The sequence below is a fragment of the Natator depressus genome, chromosome 6, assembly GCF_965152275.1.
Source record: "Natator depressus isolate rNatDep1 chromosome 6, rNatDep2.hap1, whole genome shotgun sequence".
Taxonomy (NCBI): Eukaryota; Metazoa; Chordata; order Testudines; family Cheloniidae; genus Natator; species Natator depressus.
The window spans coordinates 86,563,789-86,581,867 of record NC_134239.1 but is presented as its reverse complement, the minus strand read 5'-3'; the positions used below and the strand labels follow the sequence as shown (position 1 = coordinate 86,581,867).

Genomic DNA, 18,079 nt, shown 5'->3' with positions numbered 1-18,079 from the left:
AAAATTGTTCTACATTTTCCTGTTTAAGCATCCTAGTGGAAGTAATGTTTTGCCTTTCTAATTAAATATTTGGTTATACAAAAGTGGCATTATGTTTTAGTGAAAACCAAGGACAAGTCAGCAAACAGGCTTTTTAAATGACCTTTTTAATACTTGTGACTTAAAGCAAAGAGCTAAAATGTTAATGTTAACCTGTGAAAGTAATTCACTGTACCAAATCTAGTACAATACATTTGGGAACACACGGACTTGCCATGTGGTATCAAATATGCATCTATTCTGATGGCCTGTCAAACAGCAGCCAATACCACATACCTCAAAGGAAGGTGCTAGAATCTTTGTAATGGATACTTAGGTAATAACCTGCCCATAGAGGAAATTTCTTCCTAGCGTCCATTAGTTAGTGGTTGTCTTATGCCCTGAACTAAGAGGGTTTCTATCCCTTGAGGCCAGGATTTTCAGAACAGGATATCTTAAATGAGATTCCTAAATCCAGGTTAGGGAATTTAAATAAGTGGCCTGATTTTCAAAATCCAACAGCTCCCATTAAAGTAAAATATTTCATTAGCGAGGCAAACCATGATTTCCATTAGGACACGTAAGCAGGAAAATGGAGAACCATTTTGACTAGATCGCAAACTCTAATTTCAATATACTTACAATAAATATAGACCAAGATTTTCAAAATTATTTGCCTAAAGTTAGGCTCTTAAATCCATACTGAGGCATATTCAAATACACTTTGTATGTGGCTTTTCATCTACTGCAACCTTAGCAACACAGCGTCTCTGCTGATAACAGTATTGCCAACTCCACGCATTCAAAAATTATGAGTTGGACAACAAAAATTCATGAGATTGGTATAAAGATCATGAGATTTCAGAACATAAGAATTTTGGGGTCTTTTCCTTCACCTCCTGGTTTCTGAGCCCTTAGGACACATTTGGATCATGGTTTCAAGCTTTTCTCTGCAATCATGAGGGTTAGAAACTTTTTTTTTTTCAATGAAAGTTGTGATTCTCACATAACCTCAAGATTCCAGGGGCTGGGGCTTTAAGAAAATGCACCAAATATTTTGAGACTCATGATAAAATCACAAGAGTTGGTAACACATTGATAGTGGTCTGGTTTGAAATGAGGCTCTGTGGATAGTTTACTACACTTATTGTTAGTAAAAATGATTTCTTCTTTCTTTTGTTTTACATGTGCAGCAACCATCAACCTTTTTCCAAGCACGGCGAATTATTACAACTGATGGCTTAGGATTCCGTGGACTCAACAAAGGCCTCACTGCAACATTGGGCCGCCATGGAGTTTTTAATATGGTTTACTTTGGATTCTACTTCAACGTCAAAAACATTATTCCAGTCAATGAGGTAAGTGTTTTGTACTGTATGAAAGACAAAAAGATAGTCATAAACAGGGCAATTTAATTGACATTCTACCTTTCCTTGCAAAGCTGTGGTCTTTTCAGAGAGACATTTTGCTTCATTTTGTCTATTTTTGGAAGTCCTACAAAGTTTTATTAGAAAGATTATTTTCTGTAGCAAAACAAGAATTTGCAATTCTCACTTTTTAAGCAAAGTGAGTTACAAGGAATTCTTTAAAATATGAATGGCCAAATTCTCATTTACATGAAGGCCATTTTGCACCTTTCTGGCAGCATAAAGATGCTAAGAAATGGGAGTAAATTACATTTATATTTACATTGGGCTCCTTAGTTTGAATACCTTTCACCAGTTTACATATTTTTAGAGTATCGTAAATTTCAAAATATGAAAAGTCAGATTCTGTTAAGGACATGGAGGGTCAGGCGTGTCTTCTAGGAAATAATGAAGAGTTCCTGCCTGCTAGTCAAGGGATAGTGATAGGGTTTGGCATAACAACCATTTACTAACTTTTTAGAGTAAAATAAAATGTCATAAAAAGCTGTTATTGCATTATGAGGGAGAGGACAGTTAGAGTTTGTATAGATTTTGTATGATGCAATGAATTACTCAGATCTGGAGACATATATTTTATGTATGATTTTAAATCTAAGGGAAGTGAGTCTGCTGGCCAGAATCCACCTACTTGTCCTCAGTGTACAAATACACCACAATCAGAAGACAGACGTCTTCAAGGGTGTAGCCAGTTACAGGATTAGGTTGCATTAACTACAATTGTGTAGAGAAGTTTGCACAGGGCCTGACCACAATAGGTCTGACCCAAATCTCACTGAAGTCAATGAGAATCTTTCCACTGATTTCAGTGGAAGTTGGATCAGGCCTAAAATTCCAGCTGTGCGTCTAATATGCAAGCGTTATGTCTCACATAGTCGTGAACACAGAACTCCAGCATTTGGAGAACAGAAAAAATCAATAATTCTTTGTAATTTGTAATCTAATCCTTTTTCATCAGTGGGAAAGCAATATAGATGCCAACAATTATCAAATATCTGACGGGCTTGATAAAATAAGCTGTTTCTCAGTTGGAGCTGAAAAGATTAGACTGTTTCAGCTTTTCAATTATTCTCAAGTATTTCATCGTGAAAACCAATTTTTTCATTTCATATGCTTCCCAAGAAGAAAAACTCAAAGTAAGTCTTGTAATGCTGACAAGCATATAAAAACTGTGAAATAAAAATGGTACACTTTTTAAATAGCTCTGGCTCTTTACTATATATCTGCTGCTTACCATCTGTAACGTAAGTGGAAAAATGTATCGAAATCTCCATATAAGCCTTTTAGCTGTCAACAGTGTTAAGCTATGCATTAAATTTGCATCCCAATTAAGGATGTTTGCAGCTTATTTTGCCAAAAACAATAAATCTTTTGTGTTGAGTGCCTGAATGATATAAATGACATGTGTGGGTTGTAAGTCTTCAAAGTGAATAGTTTTTCATATGTTCAGTCTATTTTGTTAAACACGCCATTTACAATCAACCTCCTGCTCTGTTTACTAAAAACAGAATAAATCAGACTTGTTCTATTCACCATAGAGTATTAGCTTCTATACATCTGCACTAGCAATTGAATTGGTCTGTAATTTATTTCACCTTGAAATTTCTTGATTTTATAGCAGTTTGTTTATGCTACACATTTCATAGACTTCCAATAGATGTTCCTTTGCTATATTTATCATAGTTAGATCTGTTGGTAAATGTTAATTTCAGAATAACAAGTAAAATATTTGCTCACTACTACCTCTAAGTGGCAGTCACCCATCTTAACACTGCATTCCTAAGACTCTCATAATAAGTCCTAAAAAGTGGCCACCAAAAAAATTCATTTCTGGGCACAAATTGATCTATCCAGCTGCTGCAGGTGTATGCTGTGTCACCTGTTAAAGGGGCTTTTGCGCCCAGATATGGGAGCTGATGAGTCAGTTGCTATGTCACAGAAAGGGCTCCCCTATCTATTCTATTCTACATAGGTTCTTATAGTGTGCTCGTCAGTGTGGTATCTGAGCACCTTCCAATAGTGCATTAAGCAATGTGATTACACATCTGTCACGTGGCATTTTTTTCTCTCATTGGCTTCCCAGAGGGAGAAGTGTGTTCAGGAGAGTGTCTTGTTTTGATAGTGTGGCGGAGGTTCTTTGTAATATATCTATACCTGTCGCAAAGTGTTTATATTAGAGAAGGCAAGGTCAAACAAATGTGCCTTGTACTTGAAGCAGAAAGTGGTGAAGTTTGTGCTGACCCTTAGTTTTGAGGGAGTTCATTCCACAGTCTCGGACTGTGAAAGTTCTTTCTTCTACACAGACAAACTTTACTGTTATTGTTCGGAGTTCCATTGTGCCTGAGAAGCATAGTTGTTGACCACGGTCTTCATCCCAGATCTTTTAGATTCCCCAGACCATGGAGCACTTTGAAGATAAGGACTGAGACCTTGAATTTGATTCAAGATTCCGTGGACAGCCAGTATAGAGAGCAGAGGACAGGTCTGATGTACTCACAGTAGCCTGTGTTGCTGAGGAGACACTCTGCAGCATTCTATATTAGTTGGCGTTTTCTAAATGCTGAAGGTTTTATGAGCAGATATATTGCTTTGCTGTAATCCAGTGGGAGGTGACAAAGGGATGAATGACAGAGGCCATGTCTTTGTCCTCCAGGATGGGACGGAGTCTCCTAGCCAAGAGAAGAAGATAGTAAGCAATTCTTGTGAATGCTGCTATGTGAAAGCTCAGTGCCAGCAAGGAATCCAAGAATATTCCTAGTCAGTTGACTGGACTGATCATTTGTGGGTGTGTATCGTCCATCAACAGAGCCACACATTCTGCAGAATGCTTTCCTCTGCCCACCAGTATCAGCTCTGTCTTGCTCAGGTTGAGCTTCAGTTTCAGCCCGCAAAGAAGAGGCAGCAAAACCTGAGTGCTAAATTTGAAAAACAATAAAAGTCATGCAAGAATATGAGAGCAGAAGAATTTTCTTTTAGTTGTACTCTACCCAGGACATTTTAAGAAACAGAGAAGCCCAATGCGGGGGGGAAATTCTTGTTGGTGCAAAGTGCTGTAAAAAATCTGAGGCAGAGGATGATTATGAGGCACGTTGGAGGAGACTGGGAAGGAATGGTATTTCTCAGAGCTACAGTCCACCCTGAAATTCCCACATGTGATGTGAATTAGCAGGACTAAGACAATGTTGTACCTGAAACGTAGTCACCCACCATCTCATTTGTCCAGGACCATCCTAGCCTGTTTGTCCTGCGAGCTGTGATAGCTGCAGCCTGGGTTGCTTTAAGTCTGCAAACATGTCTTCCCCCCACCAGGAGATGCTATATTGAAAGGGAAGAGAGTCTGGCTAGTGAGTGCTTCTGCCTCAGTTACTCCAGTTCCTAAGTCTCAGTACAGAGTTACAGGCAAGGAGATGGCAAAGCAGAAGAATCAGGCCCACAGCCATATGGGGGAAGAAGGAGACAAAGCACAGCTGGGCATACAGGAGAGAGAAATTTTGACAAACTAAAAATTTGATACAAACCAGACCCTTTTAAAAAATGTGGTCTCTGTTTTCTGACCAGCTGCACAAGGACATTGGAGACAGAGGGCACAGACAGGGACATAGGATGTAGGGTGACGAGGTGGAAAAACCAGAGCATTTTTTCTAGTGGAGGGGACTCAGAGAGATTGATTTTGATGGGCTCAGGGAGCAGTGCACCAAGAGGGTTTTGTTGGCTGTGAGGGTAAGAGGTTGCCCACACCTGCTTTTTATATTTTTTATGCTCCCTTCTTCTATTTTTCTTTTTCATTACTTCCTACAAAAAACTTGACAATGGTCATGCTGCTGGTGCATTGATGCCACTGCCTTACCCATGCTGACCAGTATTGTTTCTTTGTACTACCTCATCTGTCTGTCTGTATCCATTTCTTGTCTCATCTTATACTTAGATTGTAAGCACTTTGTGGCAGGGACAATTTTTTGGTCTGTGTTTGTACAGCACCTAACACAATGGACTCCTTGGTCCATGACTAGGGCTCCCAGGGCTCTACAGTAATACAAATAATAAACTGAATTCATACCGAATCTGGATTAAAAAGAAAGGAGTTGTGTATTTCACTGGGAATTTGCACTGTGGGAAACTCCCAAGGCTGAAAAACAAATCACTCTGAGTGGATTGCCAGCAAGCTGCAGCTGTTTGCCACAGGAGCAAGTGGAAATGTTACTCTGAGGATTGTGACAACAGCTTTGTATCTGCAGTACATTCATTCCCCAAGATTGTTGTGCATCTGTTTACACAATTAGTTATTTTTACGGTCATTTTAGAGTATTTAAATGAGCAACTTTAGCAATGAGACTTTCAAAGGAGGGTTCTGAAGTGGCACAAATGTAGCAAGAGCATTCATTGCAAATAGAAGTGCAATAGTGAGCATTGTAGGAGACCTTGTGTTACCAAGTCTCTTCTGTGATGCTTTCACTTATTATTATTATATTCCACTAGTTCCTAGAGGATCTGACTAAACACACAGTAAGATATAGCCTGTACCCCAAAGAGGTTTCAGGGTAAATACACAAGACAGACAAAGGGTGTGAAGGGAACCAAGATTCAGAGACTTGCCCAGGTGCAATGCTCTTTCCACTAAATTACGCTACCTCCCTATTATTTAGGATGTTATAAGGTGAGCACGGTAGGGATCTGAGAGACTAAAGAAAAACTTTTTTTCAGAGTTGGTCAAATGTTTCCCAACCTAATTGGTTCATTTCTTGGTTGAATTTTGGAACATATAGTACATGTTTAAAACTTTGAAGAGTTGTTTTAGCAATTCTGCACTGATTTATACCTCTGCAATCCCTCTGAACTCAATGGAAATGTTTGTGTGTATGCCAATGCAGAATTTGGTCTCCTCCATTCGTATTTTAAAAAATCAGAAAACTTCCTTCTTTTATACCAATAATTCCCTTAAATGGTGGGTTCAATTTGACATGCTGCTACAGCTGTTCCCTTCAAAGTCAGGCAACAGTGATTAGATGGTGGAAGGTCAGTGTACTGATATTGCAGCTCTAGAAACTTTGATTCAAATCCTGATCAGATCATGAGTGAAAATTAATTTGATGGACCTATCCTGGTCCCTAGTAGAGTCACAGCACCAAGTCGTAAATATATAGAGAGAGGGAGTGTAGTCCTATGTATAGAGCAGAGAATGAGCGAATCAGGCCTCTACGTTCTATTCCTGGATTCTCCACTGACCCACTCAGTGACCTGGGGCAAATTTATTTAGTTTATGTATTTATTTCTTATGACTTAATTCAAATCACTTAACACTTTTGTGTCTTACTTAACTCTTGAGTATTATGACTAGAATTTTCAAAGAAGTCTAAGAGACTTAGATGCCCGAATCCCATTGAAAATCAGTGGGTTTGGTGTATTATTCCTTTAGGCTCCTTTGAAAACACCAGGCTGTAATACTAATCTATTCTTACTATTTATTCATCATGTATATTGTCATAATTGTACATAGTTCTGTACAGCAGAAGACCATTCTTCCACAGTTTAATCCAGAGGGGTTAAAAATTATTAATTAAAGCTTGGAAAGCATGTTGACATCCTTGCATATAAGGTACTATGTAAATGCAAAGTATTATTTATTCTAAGCTGTTTATCTTCAGCACCTCAGAAAATCAGCGAGGGGTCTCAAGAGGAACACCCTAAAATTGAATCACAAAATCAGTGACAATTTTAAAAATATTGGCTGCAATTAGACAGGTAATAACAAAATAACACTTCCCACAGTTACAGTAAGGTCCACGTCCTTTGCCTAGAAACAGGATTTGATTATGATTGAAGACTCTTTGGCACAGATTCTGTCATCTTTATCCACACTGAGTAGGACCTTTCTCCACAAGTAGTCAGCTTGATGCAGAATCAGAGTCTCTGAATGCCCATGTTGTTCAGGTTCCCACACTGGTTTCTGAACACCATTATACATGTGACATTTAGTATTCGAGGTAAGACAGGCAAATATAGTCTAATGTGATTTTTCAGTTATTCCATTAGTACATCCAGAAGTGTCGCATTTTGAATTAGATGTCTCCCTCAATAGTTTGGATCATCTCAGTCAAGGAGTTCTCTTATTCTGAAATAAAAGTTTCATATTTTGATTAGATTTGCATTGTTTTTACACTCTGGTGCATCATGGCATCTGTGATACTATTAATCCCAAAGCATATAACCCTGAAATTCAAAGCACCCCAATACACATGAGAACGCTCAACATTTCAAAAAGAGCTGACCTGCCAGGACACAGCACAAATGCAGTTGGCCCCAGGTTCAACATTTAATATATAATAATTATTGCTTAACATTTGTATTACAGTAGCACCTAGAATAGCAATCCACTGTGCGAGGTGTCGTGCAAACATATAGTGAATGACAGTACCTGCCCCAAAGAGCTTTCCTCCCCAAAGGGGGTTTCAGACTGTTTTACAGCCCTGAATACAAATGTGCCACTTGTCGCCTCCTGGCTACAGTTGGTTTTAGAAGTTTTGTAAAACCTGAAATGTTGCAGGGTTCCCCCAGCCTTAATTGTAATTGCATGCACACAGCTTGGATTTGTACAGATAGTCTAGACAATAATTTGCTGCTAAGCATTCTGGCGAGAACTTTGTGTAATGTTTAATTATAACAAAAGCTGTTTTACTTTTAGTTTAAAAGGGATTATCCAAGTAAACGCCCTCTATTGTGAAATTATAGAGTTACTTTTTCTGTAACTAAATATAAGCACCGTGTTGATTTAAAAGCCTCTCTTTAAACTTACAACACGTGGAAGTCCAATTTATATTATGAAGTTTTAACTAATTTTCCTAGCTGCAAATCTGCAAAGGAAAACCTATTGACTGTTCCTATGTTCAGTAACAAACTGTAAGGCCACTATGTACCTCCTCTTTAGAATTCTTTTCCTCAGGAATGTGTATGGCTCAAACAACACCTTTAAAAGAAACGTTGTTGTTATTATTATTTTATTATTATTACATTTTTAATATTAAGCTGAATGTATGACATTGCATCATCCTATATTGTTTTACTATTGATTTGCTGTGTGTTGAGTGCCTTCTTGCAAAACATGAAGGGTGCGTGAATGCAGTGCATGGTATGATATAAAAGGATTTTTGCTCTGTTGGTGCAGAATGGAAGAACAGGGGCATAAAAAGTTATACGGACAGCCTAGGAAATTCATTATGACAGAGTTCACTGTGATGAGCACTGTTCACAGAAATGGGATTAGACTTTGTTAAAGAAAATTTGACTCCCAAATAAACTGAGTACTTTGATGTCGCAGAGAATGCCAAGGTAGAAAGATTTTGTAAGGGAATCCAGTAAAGCACAATTGGATCATCTAGATTCAAACAGAGAGAGAACAAAATGTTTTAAGGTCTGCTTTATAATCTGTTTCTCTCTTTTACCATGAAAGAATAGTAGGGTTTAGAAACAATGAGTTGTAAATTCTTCAGCCAATTAGTTTAGTGAGTTACTACTGTTTATAATGCACAGAATGTTGAAGGCTGTTTTGCTGTTGCACCAAGTTGGATTGTTAATAACAGGAAGCTAGCACTTCTCAGTACAGTGGATCAGCTACACGTGAAAATAAATGTAAAAAACCTGGAGGGGAATGGCAGCAGACTGAGATTAGCCTTTATTTAATTTAACATTTGGGGGTCCAACACACAAATGAGCATTTTAGTAGGCTTCATGGTGGAAGTTGCTGTCATTTGTAAAATATTCTGGCCAATTAGTTAATAGTGTGCTTGGATTTCTCCTGTTTTGATACAGTAATACTAAGTACATTGTGAAGCCCAATTATACAAATCATCCCCATATGCCATACCAGTCTTTCTTTATGAACTGTGTTTATAAATCCTGTGTGAGGAAATGTGTACTTCAGCAATTTAGACCATGTGTAAAAACATAGCCAATAGGATTGTCAAGAAAACAAGTTCCAGCCTAGGAAATCCTAATGTGTTCCGCTAGAATAACATGAGTGTGTCGTGTTGTGCAAGTTTTCTGATTAAATGCATATTACTTTGTAGTGTTTAACCTATTTAGGTGCTTCCGTTTCCTTTTTCATTCATTCATTCTTTCTTTTTAGGAGCCAACTTTGGAGTTCTTGAGAAAATTTGGAATTGGGCTAGTCTCAGGGACAATAGCCTCAATGATTAATATCCCTTTTGACGTTGCAAAAAGTAGGATTCAAGGGCCACAGCCAGAGCCTGGCGAGATCAAGTATAGAACCTGTTTTAAAACTATGGCAACAGTCTATAAGGAAGAAGGGTAAAACATTCTTATTTTACTAAAATGTCCAGGCCTCTGTTTTAGTTCATATGGGTCCATAAAGCTACGTTGTAATATGTCAGATTTGATGAGGAACATGAAGCTACCTTGCACTTATGTGTTGAGAGAGTGCAATGTAACATTTTAGAGATGTATTTTAAAGGTAAGAAGAAACCTCTTCCTATTTCAGCTGTAGGGTTTTTCTTTTTTAATATTTGCAAAACTACTGTTATGTTGTTGACATTTATGTCCCACAAATACATGCCTACTACATTTCAAGCACAGCATTTTTGCTTGGTAACGATAAAACTGACTCTTCGCTTTGCAAATGCAAAATATCAGTAGAACAACAGAACATTTCACAGTTAAAATCTCTACTTGCAATTTCTGAATACAGTTATACATTGAGAATGATTGATGAAATGAGTGAATGGAGGACAGAACCTTTTGGCAATAAGTTTCTCCAACTTTTTAAATATTTCTCAAGTGAGCAATGAGTTGTGGCTTTGATATTCAATTATAGCAGTCATTTTATCCATGTAATGCAGCTGTTGTCAACAGACTTGTCTTGAAAGTAAAAAGAATCTCACTGATTAAAGTCATGATTCTGATTGGAGGGATCACAGCATAGCTTTTGTACTGAACATTGATTAACTTTTTCTCTTTGTCTGATCTACCTCTGCAAAATGTTAAAATCCAGATACTGTCTGGTACTGGACATGTGTCATTCCAAATAATTGCATGTAAGTGCTATGCCAGCATTTTAGCAAACATAAGATAAAATTCCATTCTGTTTGTAGAAAAATAATATTGTTTGAAACTTTTGTTCTTTCTGCTACAGGTTCCTGGCTTTGTACAAAGGGTTGGTTCCCAAGATCATGAGGCTTGGCCCAGGTAATTTTGCCTCCATTATTTTTGTCTCTTCTTTATTTGTTTCTGTGTCTTGTTTCCATTTAAATTTAAGACTCAATAAATAACAATAAAACAAATGAAATACTGTACATAAATCTGGCCCTTAATCTTTACATTATTTATTTATTTTTATAAAAAAAATTGGATTTGTTGTGCTAAATTTGCCCTCAAAAAAGCATATTTGCATGTCTAAATTGGAATACTGTGCACCCAATGACCTTAGGTGCCTGCAGATGCCTGATCAGTGAACAAATCATGAAGCATAAGGGGGTTCGGTTGTATGTGCGAATGGATGTGTCCACATATTTTTCAGGCACACTTTTGAAGACCTTTGAAGGATATGCTTATAGAAACAGTTAGTGTCAGTCCCTCACCCCTTGGGCCTGATTCTGTTACATTAAGGCTACTTCATGTTCTTTGGTAGTGTAAAGGTGCCATAAAGTTGGCGTAAGTGGCTCCCTGAGAACACCCTTTCTGCAGGGAGCCTCCCTGGCCAGGTCAGTATGGGCATAAGGGCTCTACACCAGCCTAGCATGGGGGTGAATCAGAGACATGTAGAGGCAGAGCCAAAGTGCACTGTACTCTAGTTATTTTCTGCTTCCAGTGCCTGTAAGGGATGATGGCAAACAGAGTGTAAGTTTGAACAGATCTGGGGCCTTTCGAGTTTTGCCATTCCAAGCGGGCACGCATGGCTGAGAGTGCAGGTACCGCAAATAGACCAGAATCTTATTCCCATGTAAATAAGTGTTTCCAGTTGGAGTAGGTGGTTTAATAGGCAAGGTTACACAGATTTAAAAGCCAATAGGTAACTGTGTCTGTTAACAGTATCTGTTCTGCCTACGTTTCCTTTTTTTCATTATAAAAAAAGTATGAGATTTTCCTGTAAATGCTTGCGTGTTCCTGTAAATGATTTTCTCCAGCCAGGAGCTAGACTGTGCCTGGCCTTTGTGCAGTTTCATAGAAAGGTGGGGCACAGGGAATCCAGATACAATCCAGGGAGCACACAGCCTTCTCCTGCCTAATGCCCCCACAATGGGCAGGGAGGAGGAAGATCCCCGCTTTCCTTGTTCCAGCCAGCATAGCTAAGTTTATAATGAAGGACTTGATTCCAGAAGGTGCTACCACTCTGCCCCAGATCCAGCAAAGCAATTGAGCATGTGCTTAACTTTAAGCCCATGAATAATCCCATTGACTAATATATAGGTTTTGCTGTCTGAATGAAATAAGAAAGCAATTTTAATTGTGGCTGAAAAGGTAAGTCCATCTGTCTACAACATAAATAGTTTGCGTAAGAGAGCTGTACGAAAAACTCACACTCTCTAAGTACTTGAAATCAGCCCTGGTGTGAGTTCAAACTGTGTCTGCACATGACAGGTTTCAGAGTAGCAGCTGTGTTAGTCTGTATCCGCAAAAAGAACAGGAGCACTTGTGGCACCTTAGAGACTAACAAATTTATTAGAGGGCTACAACCCACTTCATCAGATGCATAGAATGGAACATATAGTAAGACGATATATGTACACATACAGAGAAGGTGGAAGTTGCCATACAAACTATGAGAGGCTAATTAATTAAGATGAGCTATTATCACTACAGAAGTTTTTTTCCCCTGCTGATAATAGCTCATCTTAATTAATTAGCCTCTTACAGTTTGTATGGCAACTTCCACCTTCTCTGTATGTGTGTGTATATATATATATATATATATCTTCTTACTATATGTTCCATTCTATGCATCTGATGAAGTGGGCTGTAGCCCACAAAAGCTTATGCTCTAATAAATTTGTCTCTAAGGTGCCACAAGTACTCCTGTTCTTTTTGTGACTGCAAAAGAGTATGGCTTTGCCAAACTGTCTGTGAAATCCTTTTTGCAATTCTCCTGCTCCTCCTCCCCCCCCCCCCCCCCGGTCTGGCTATCTGTGAACTTTATTAGGCTGCTATTTGTAGTGTATTTCAAGTCTGAGCATGGTTTGCTGGACTAAGTCACATGTGACAAGTCACATGGCATTTCTATGTCCCTGATTGTCTGAGCCTATCCCATGGGAATAGAAAGGTCAACTCAGTTCAGTAGAAGATGTTTTTATTTGGCTTTTCAGAAATGCTGCATTCTAATTAAGCTATCTGATCCAACAGGCAAAATTAGGGAAAAAAGAAAAGCTTTGGGCCCTACTCGGTTATTACAGTCGAGGTTGTGCTACATTTACTTGTATTGGGTAGAATCTTTCAATTATCTTTCATAATTTCCCCAATGTATAGGCCTCTTCAGAGGCTACGCAAAGGCCTTCTGAAAATCCCCCTTGTTAGAAACTGTGTCAGGTCTATTTATTTAACTTGCATAATAATTATAGCCCAGTCTTAGAATGTCATGCTTGTTTCTCTCCGATCAGAGTTCCCTCATTGCATTAGCACTGGGGCTTAGTCACACTTTTGATTCTACCAATATCAATCCATCAACCCCACATTTTGCCTGTGGATTCATGAGATAGAATCATGGGAAGACTAGATTCAATTCCAGTATCATGATTTTCAAACGATAGGTCCTGTTAAACCATCCAACCCAAATGTCAAACAAAACATTTGATAAGCCTTTTCAAATCTTACTTGCAAGGATTTTCACAATTCTGGTAAAGAATTTGTGTCTTTTCATTCAATTCTTTTCATGTCCAAATCTTTCTCTCTCTCTCTCTCTCTCTCTCTCTGTATATATATATATATATATATATTTTTTGCAGATCAAGAGTTTTGTCTGTACCATAGCTAAAAAAATAAAATAAACATCTCCTGAAAATTTTTAGAACAAAGTATGAAAAATATGTAAGAAAATTGCATTTAAAAGTAAGGGTGCTCTTGATTTAATTTACAAGCTTTTCACATTGACTTTGTGTTCCAGTGTTAGGTAAATTTTGTATAGTTTAAGAACTGGTGATTGGGTAGAATCCAGAGAGTTTTTGCTAATACAGTTTCATTATATTTCAATTTATAATTTCAGTTCAGGAGAAATGACACTATATATGTCCTGCAAAATATCGAAGGGATCTAATTTGATACTTAAGATAATGTCCTCTTTTCTAGGTGGTGCAGTGATGCTTCTGGTTTATGAATATGCTTATGCATGGCTTCAGGAGAACTGGTGATCAGAAGTACTGCTTCTAAAACAATGTACTGTTTGAAATTATATACCTGATAAATTTCACATGTTATGATATAAAGGACATAGGTAAAGCAAAATATAAGAGGAACTCATGCTACAGTTCTCTTTGATATGAATGAGAGTTGAAGGCAGTTTGGAAGATTGGGCCCTATGGCCTTGATCCAGCAGAGCACATTGGCACAGGCTTAGCTTTAAGCACTGATGTGCTTATTTGCTTTGCTGAATCAGGGCCCCAGTGATCAAGAAAAAATATAAAGGTAACACAGGAACAAGTTAATTTCTCAAGAACAAACCAAATGTAATGGGCAGTAAATTACGTCATTTAGTAAATGCATCCATTTTTTAACTAGTGATTGTTAAAACGTCAGGTTAAGTTTCTTGATAGGTGAACTCAGCGGGAGAAGTGCATTAATCATGTTGGGCCAAATCCTACGCTGGTATAAATTGTCATGGCCCCATTGACTTTAAAGTTGAGGACCTGGCCCATACTTTGCAAATCTGAAGTAAATCCTGGGTCCAATCATGCAGTTCTAACACGGTATGGGAGTGATGCTTGGAAAAGGATGGATGGATTGCCCCCATACCTCAAATAATACCTACTGTCAAACATTCTGCATAGTCTTAGTTATACATTGAATATTATCCTTACTTCAAACAGGTCATAGAAAGATGATGAGCATAATTCAATTTACCTAAATTCTGTCCTCACATAAAATTGTACAACAACCAAAGAAGTCAGTGAAGTAGACAATAAATAAACAAACAAACAAACAGGTAATTTAATTCATTTTGGATGTATAAGGCCAGATTGTGAACTCACACTGTGAGCAGTTATTCACATGAGTAGTCCCATTGACTCCTGCCCAACAGTAATCATCTGAAAATTTCACAACAATGTTCAGAGGGGAGATCCTACCCCCACTGAAGTCAAGGCAAAATTCCCATTGATTTCAGTGGGGGCCAACATTTCACCCTAAGTGTTTTTATTTCCAGATTTAAAAAAATCAAATTAAAAGATACAAGAGAAATAATGATCATGAACACCCTTTCATTTGCTGTAAATGTGAGAATAAAAAATATATCAGTAAGCCTATATAATTCATTTCAGTGTATATGTGTGTGTGTATATGTTTCAATAAGTTGACAGAGAATACTTGACCTTGAAGGGTAAAGGTGGGTGAGAAGTGGGGATCAAGATTTTCTTTTCTTTAGATTGTAATAAATGTTTCAACACCTCACGACCACCCTGACTGCCTATCGTGACCCCCTTGGGATTAAGAAACAGTGTCCTATACTGATATCCCATATGCAGTCTTAATTCGATAACCATAAGCCTTTCTGAAAAACAAATACTGAATTTTGTTATGAAATTAAATATGTTTGCTTTCCCAGATATTCAGTATAAATTAGCTCATATTTCAAATATATTTTCCTACTTTTTTCTATTTTCAGTTGCTATTTGAAATAGGATATACTACATTTCTGTCATGCTTATTGAAGACAAAGTCTAACTTCACGTAGTGTATCACCTCTCTGTTGATGTTCAAGTGCTGTCTTCTTAAATACTAGAAGGGCTGTATTTCTTTCACAATAAACAATTACCTTTATCTAATCCTGTTTTGCTGACTATTGTCTATATATTTTTAAATGGCTGGAAACATTTATGTTATCACCGTACACATTATTTGTACTGGCTGACATTAGATGTTCTTCCTTCTAGATAATTGCAAAACTTTCTCTTCAGCAATCCTAGAAGAATATCTTTCCAGATTATTTTCTTTAATGACAACTCAGGTGTGAAGTCTGGTGTCTGCAATGTTTTTTTTTTTTAACAAATGCATTATAAAAGGAAAAAAGTTAGACTAGAAATGCATTCTCAGCATTTTCAAGCATTCTTGTACTGACATGTACACAGAAAATGTCTCTTTTGTCTGGATTTGACCACACTGACATCTCAAAGCTGTTACTTCAGTAGCTAAAGCCAACAAAATGAGATATGTTCCTTTTTTAATTTTATTACAATTCCTAGGCAAGTATTCCTCATTTGATCATTTTATTATCAACCCTTACGCAGTGTAAGAGATAGTGCTTGGAACATTTTGAAAAAAGAAAAACCAAATACATTATAATTATTCTTTTATTAATTTAGAGCATTCAAAATATAAAAATAAAAGGCTTTTAACATTCAGTATATACATACACAGCCTTCTGTTGTACATCCTTTTCAACATGATCTATTAGTTTTAATTATAGTTCAGCCTGATCATTTGGTAAAACAAGGACCATTAGCAGAAAACATGGAATCATTTTTTTTTAAATGTGTCTTTTTAAGCTCTTCAAGCCCACACTATTCACTATTCCTGGTGCTCCACCAGGCTTCTCTTTTGAAAGATTTGGGTACTCTGAGAATGCAGGATTGGGCCCTTCATGTGCACAGTGTGGGAAATGTTGTTGACTGTTAGAGGACTAAATTCTGCTCTCATTTATACTGGTGTAAATCCAAATTAACTCCACTTGGATTACTCCAGATTTACATCTGTGCAACTGAGAACAGACTTTGACCCATTTATCATTAAAATAAAAATGGGGATTTAGTCTTTAAAAGTGATTTAAAGGTGTTAGGTCATTAAGCTAATATGTACCGTCTTTCAGTTTAATCAATATGTATATTCTGTACGAAAAGTCCTTAGATAAAGGAAAATTCTGCATGGTAATTTTACATCAAAAAACAATGTTAACCTCCCTACTACCCCAAGAAGCAATTATAAATAGCTCAATAAGGATTAATATCAGATACCTTTACTCACCTTGAGTAGCACCTTACTCCACACATAGTCCTACTGACTTCCCACTCACAGATTAAGGTATTATTCAGAGTGAGTAAATGTATCGAGATCTGGCCCTAAACAAAGGACTGCAGATACAGGAAAAAACTTTGCATTAAAGTTGCATTTCCACACATGGAATAATTACTTTGGGCCGTATCCTCAACTGAAGTCAACAGAGCTTAGACCAGCTGAGGATCTGACCCTTTAAGTATCATTTAAAGACACACTCATGCCTCATGAGAGTCACAGGAAAGCAGACTCTTATTTCAACTCGGACACCATCTTGGACTCTATGGATCAGAAAAGAAAGGGAATCAGCCTTTTGAAACAGGGGCATTTTTATCACAGACCTGTTAATGCTTTGGGATGGAAAATCTGTAGTTCACGAAGGCTTTTCCTCTTTTTGTCTTTATTTCTTGTACCTTGTTTGTGTTAGTATGTTGCTGATTACAGATGGGCTTCTTAATTCAATATTTATAGTATCTTGTCTAAGAATTAGTTTAAAAGTTAAAAAACTTGAAAAATATGACATGTTGCCAAGAAAATCTTTTATTAATCATTTTCCCCTATTTTTTTCTTCTCCCTTTTAGTTTTTTAATAGGGAGTTTGCCTGGAATTAAGACACCATTATCTTTAGCATGGAATTAAGGATCTCTGAGCGAGATTCTGACCTGAGCTACAATGGCATAAATATGGAATAACTCCATTGAAGTCACTAGAGTTTTACCAATGTAAAAATGGTACAAATGAGAGCAGAATCAAGCCCTCCCAATTCAACAAAGCACTTAAGAATATGCTTAAATCCCATTGCCTTCAGTGGGCTTAAGCGTGTGCTTAAAATTAAGTGCATGTTCAAATGCTTTTCTGAATAGAGATGGATTTAAGCACATTGTTAAAGTTAAACAACTGCTGAAGTCCTTTGCTGAATTGGGGCCTAAATCAGTGGATGTTTTGCTGAATTCCAGGATCTTTGTTTCTTTAGGGCCAGGTTATATCTGTGTTCTGTGTGTAGAAGTCCTGATGATTCAACTGGCTTTTTATGCAAAGATCAAAGCTAACTACAGCCCTTAGAGTCCATCTGCCATGCTGATTATTCCTAATCTGTAGTCCTCATTCTGTTTATGAAATTACAAATGGTTACTGTAGAAATATGTTTTTCTGAAAGCTTTCCACAAAGTTTCAAGCTGCTTGTTAGTCCCCGATCCTGCAAAGACCTACACACTGTGAACAATCCCATTGACGTTAATGAACTACTCAGAATATGTACCTCTGTGTAGGATTGCTGATCATATGGCATATGTAGCTATTTACTCATTATTTCCTTTACAGTGCCATGGAAATCTGCCTATGGCCATTTGAGTTATAAATAAAAGCATGAAATTCCCATAGTAGGTACTGGATTTTATCGTGCCATTGAAGCAATGTTTAATAAATCTAAGAAGAAA

General features: G+C 37.3%; 1 protein-coding gene across 2 annotated transcripts in view; it reads left to right on the top strand.

Moving 5' to 3' along the window:
• Positions 1-15,324, top strand: part of SLC25A21 (solute carrier family 25 member 21) — a 378,311-nt gene extending 362,987 nt beyond the window's left edge. For both annotated transcript variants that reach the window (XM_074955881.1, XM_074955880.1), the window contains 4 exons: positions 1,212-1,376; positions 9,562-9,743; positions 10,585-10,637; positions 13,728-15,324. In XM_074955881.1, the coding sequence (XP_074811982.1) occupies positions 1,212-1,376; positions 9,562-9,743; positions 10,585-10,637; positions 13,728-13,789 (462 nt within the window). In that variant the 3' untranslated portion in view covers positions 13,790-15,324. The remainder of the gene's footprint in view (positions 1-1,211; positions 1,377-9,561; positions 9,744-10,584; positions 10,638-13,727) is intronic.
• Positions 15,325-18,079: the final 2,755 nt, after the last annotated feature.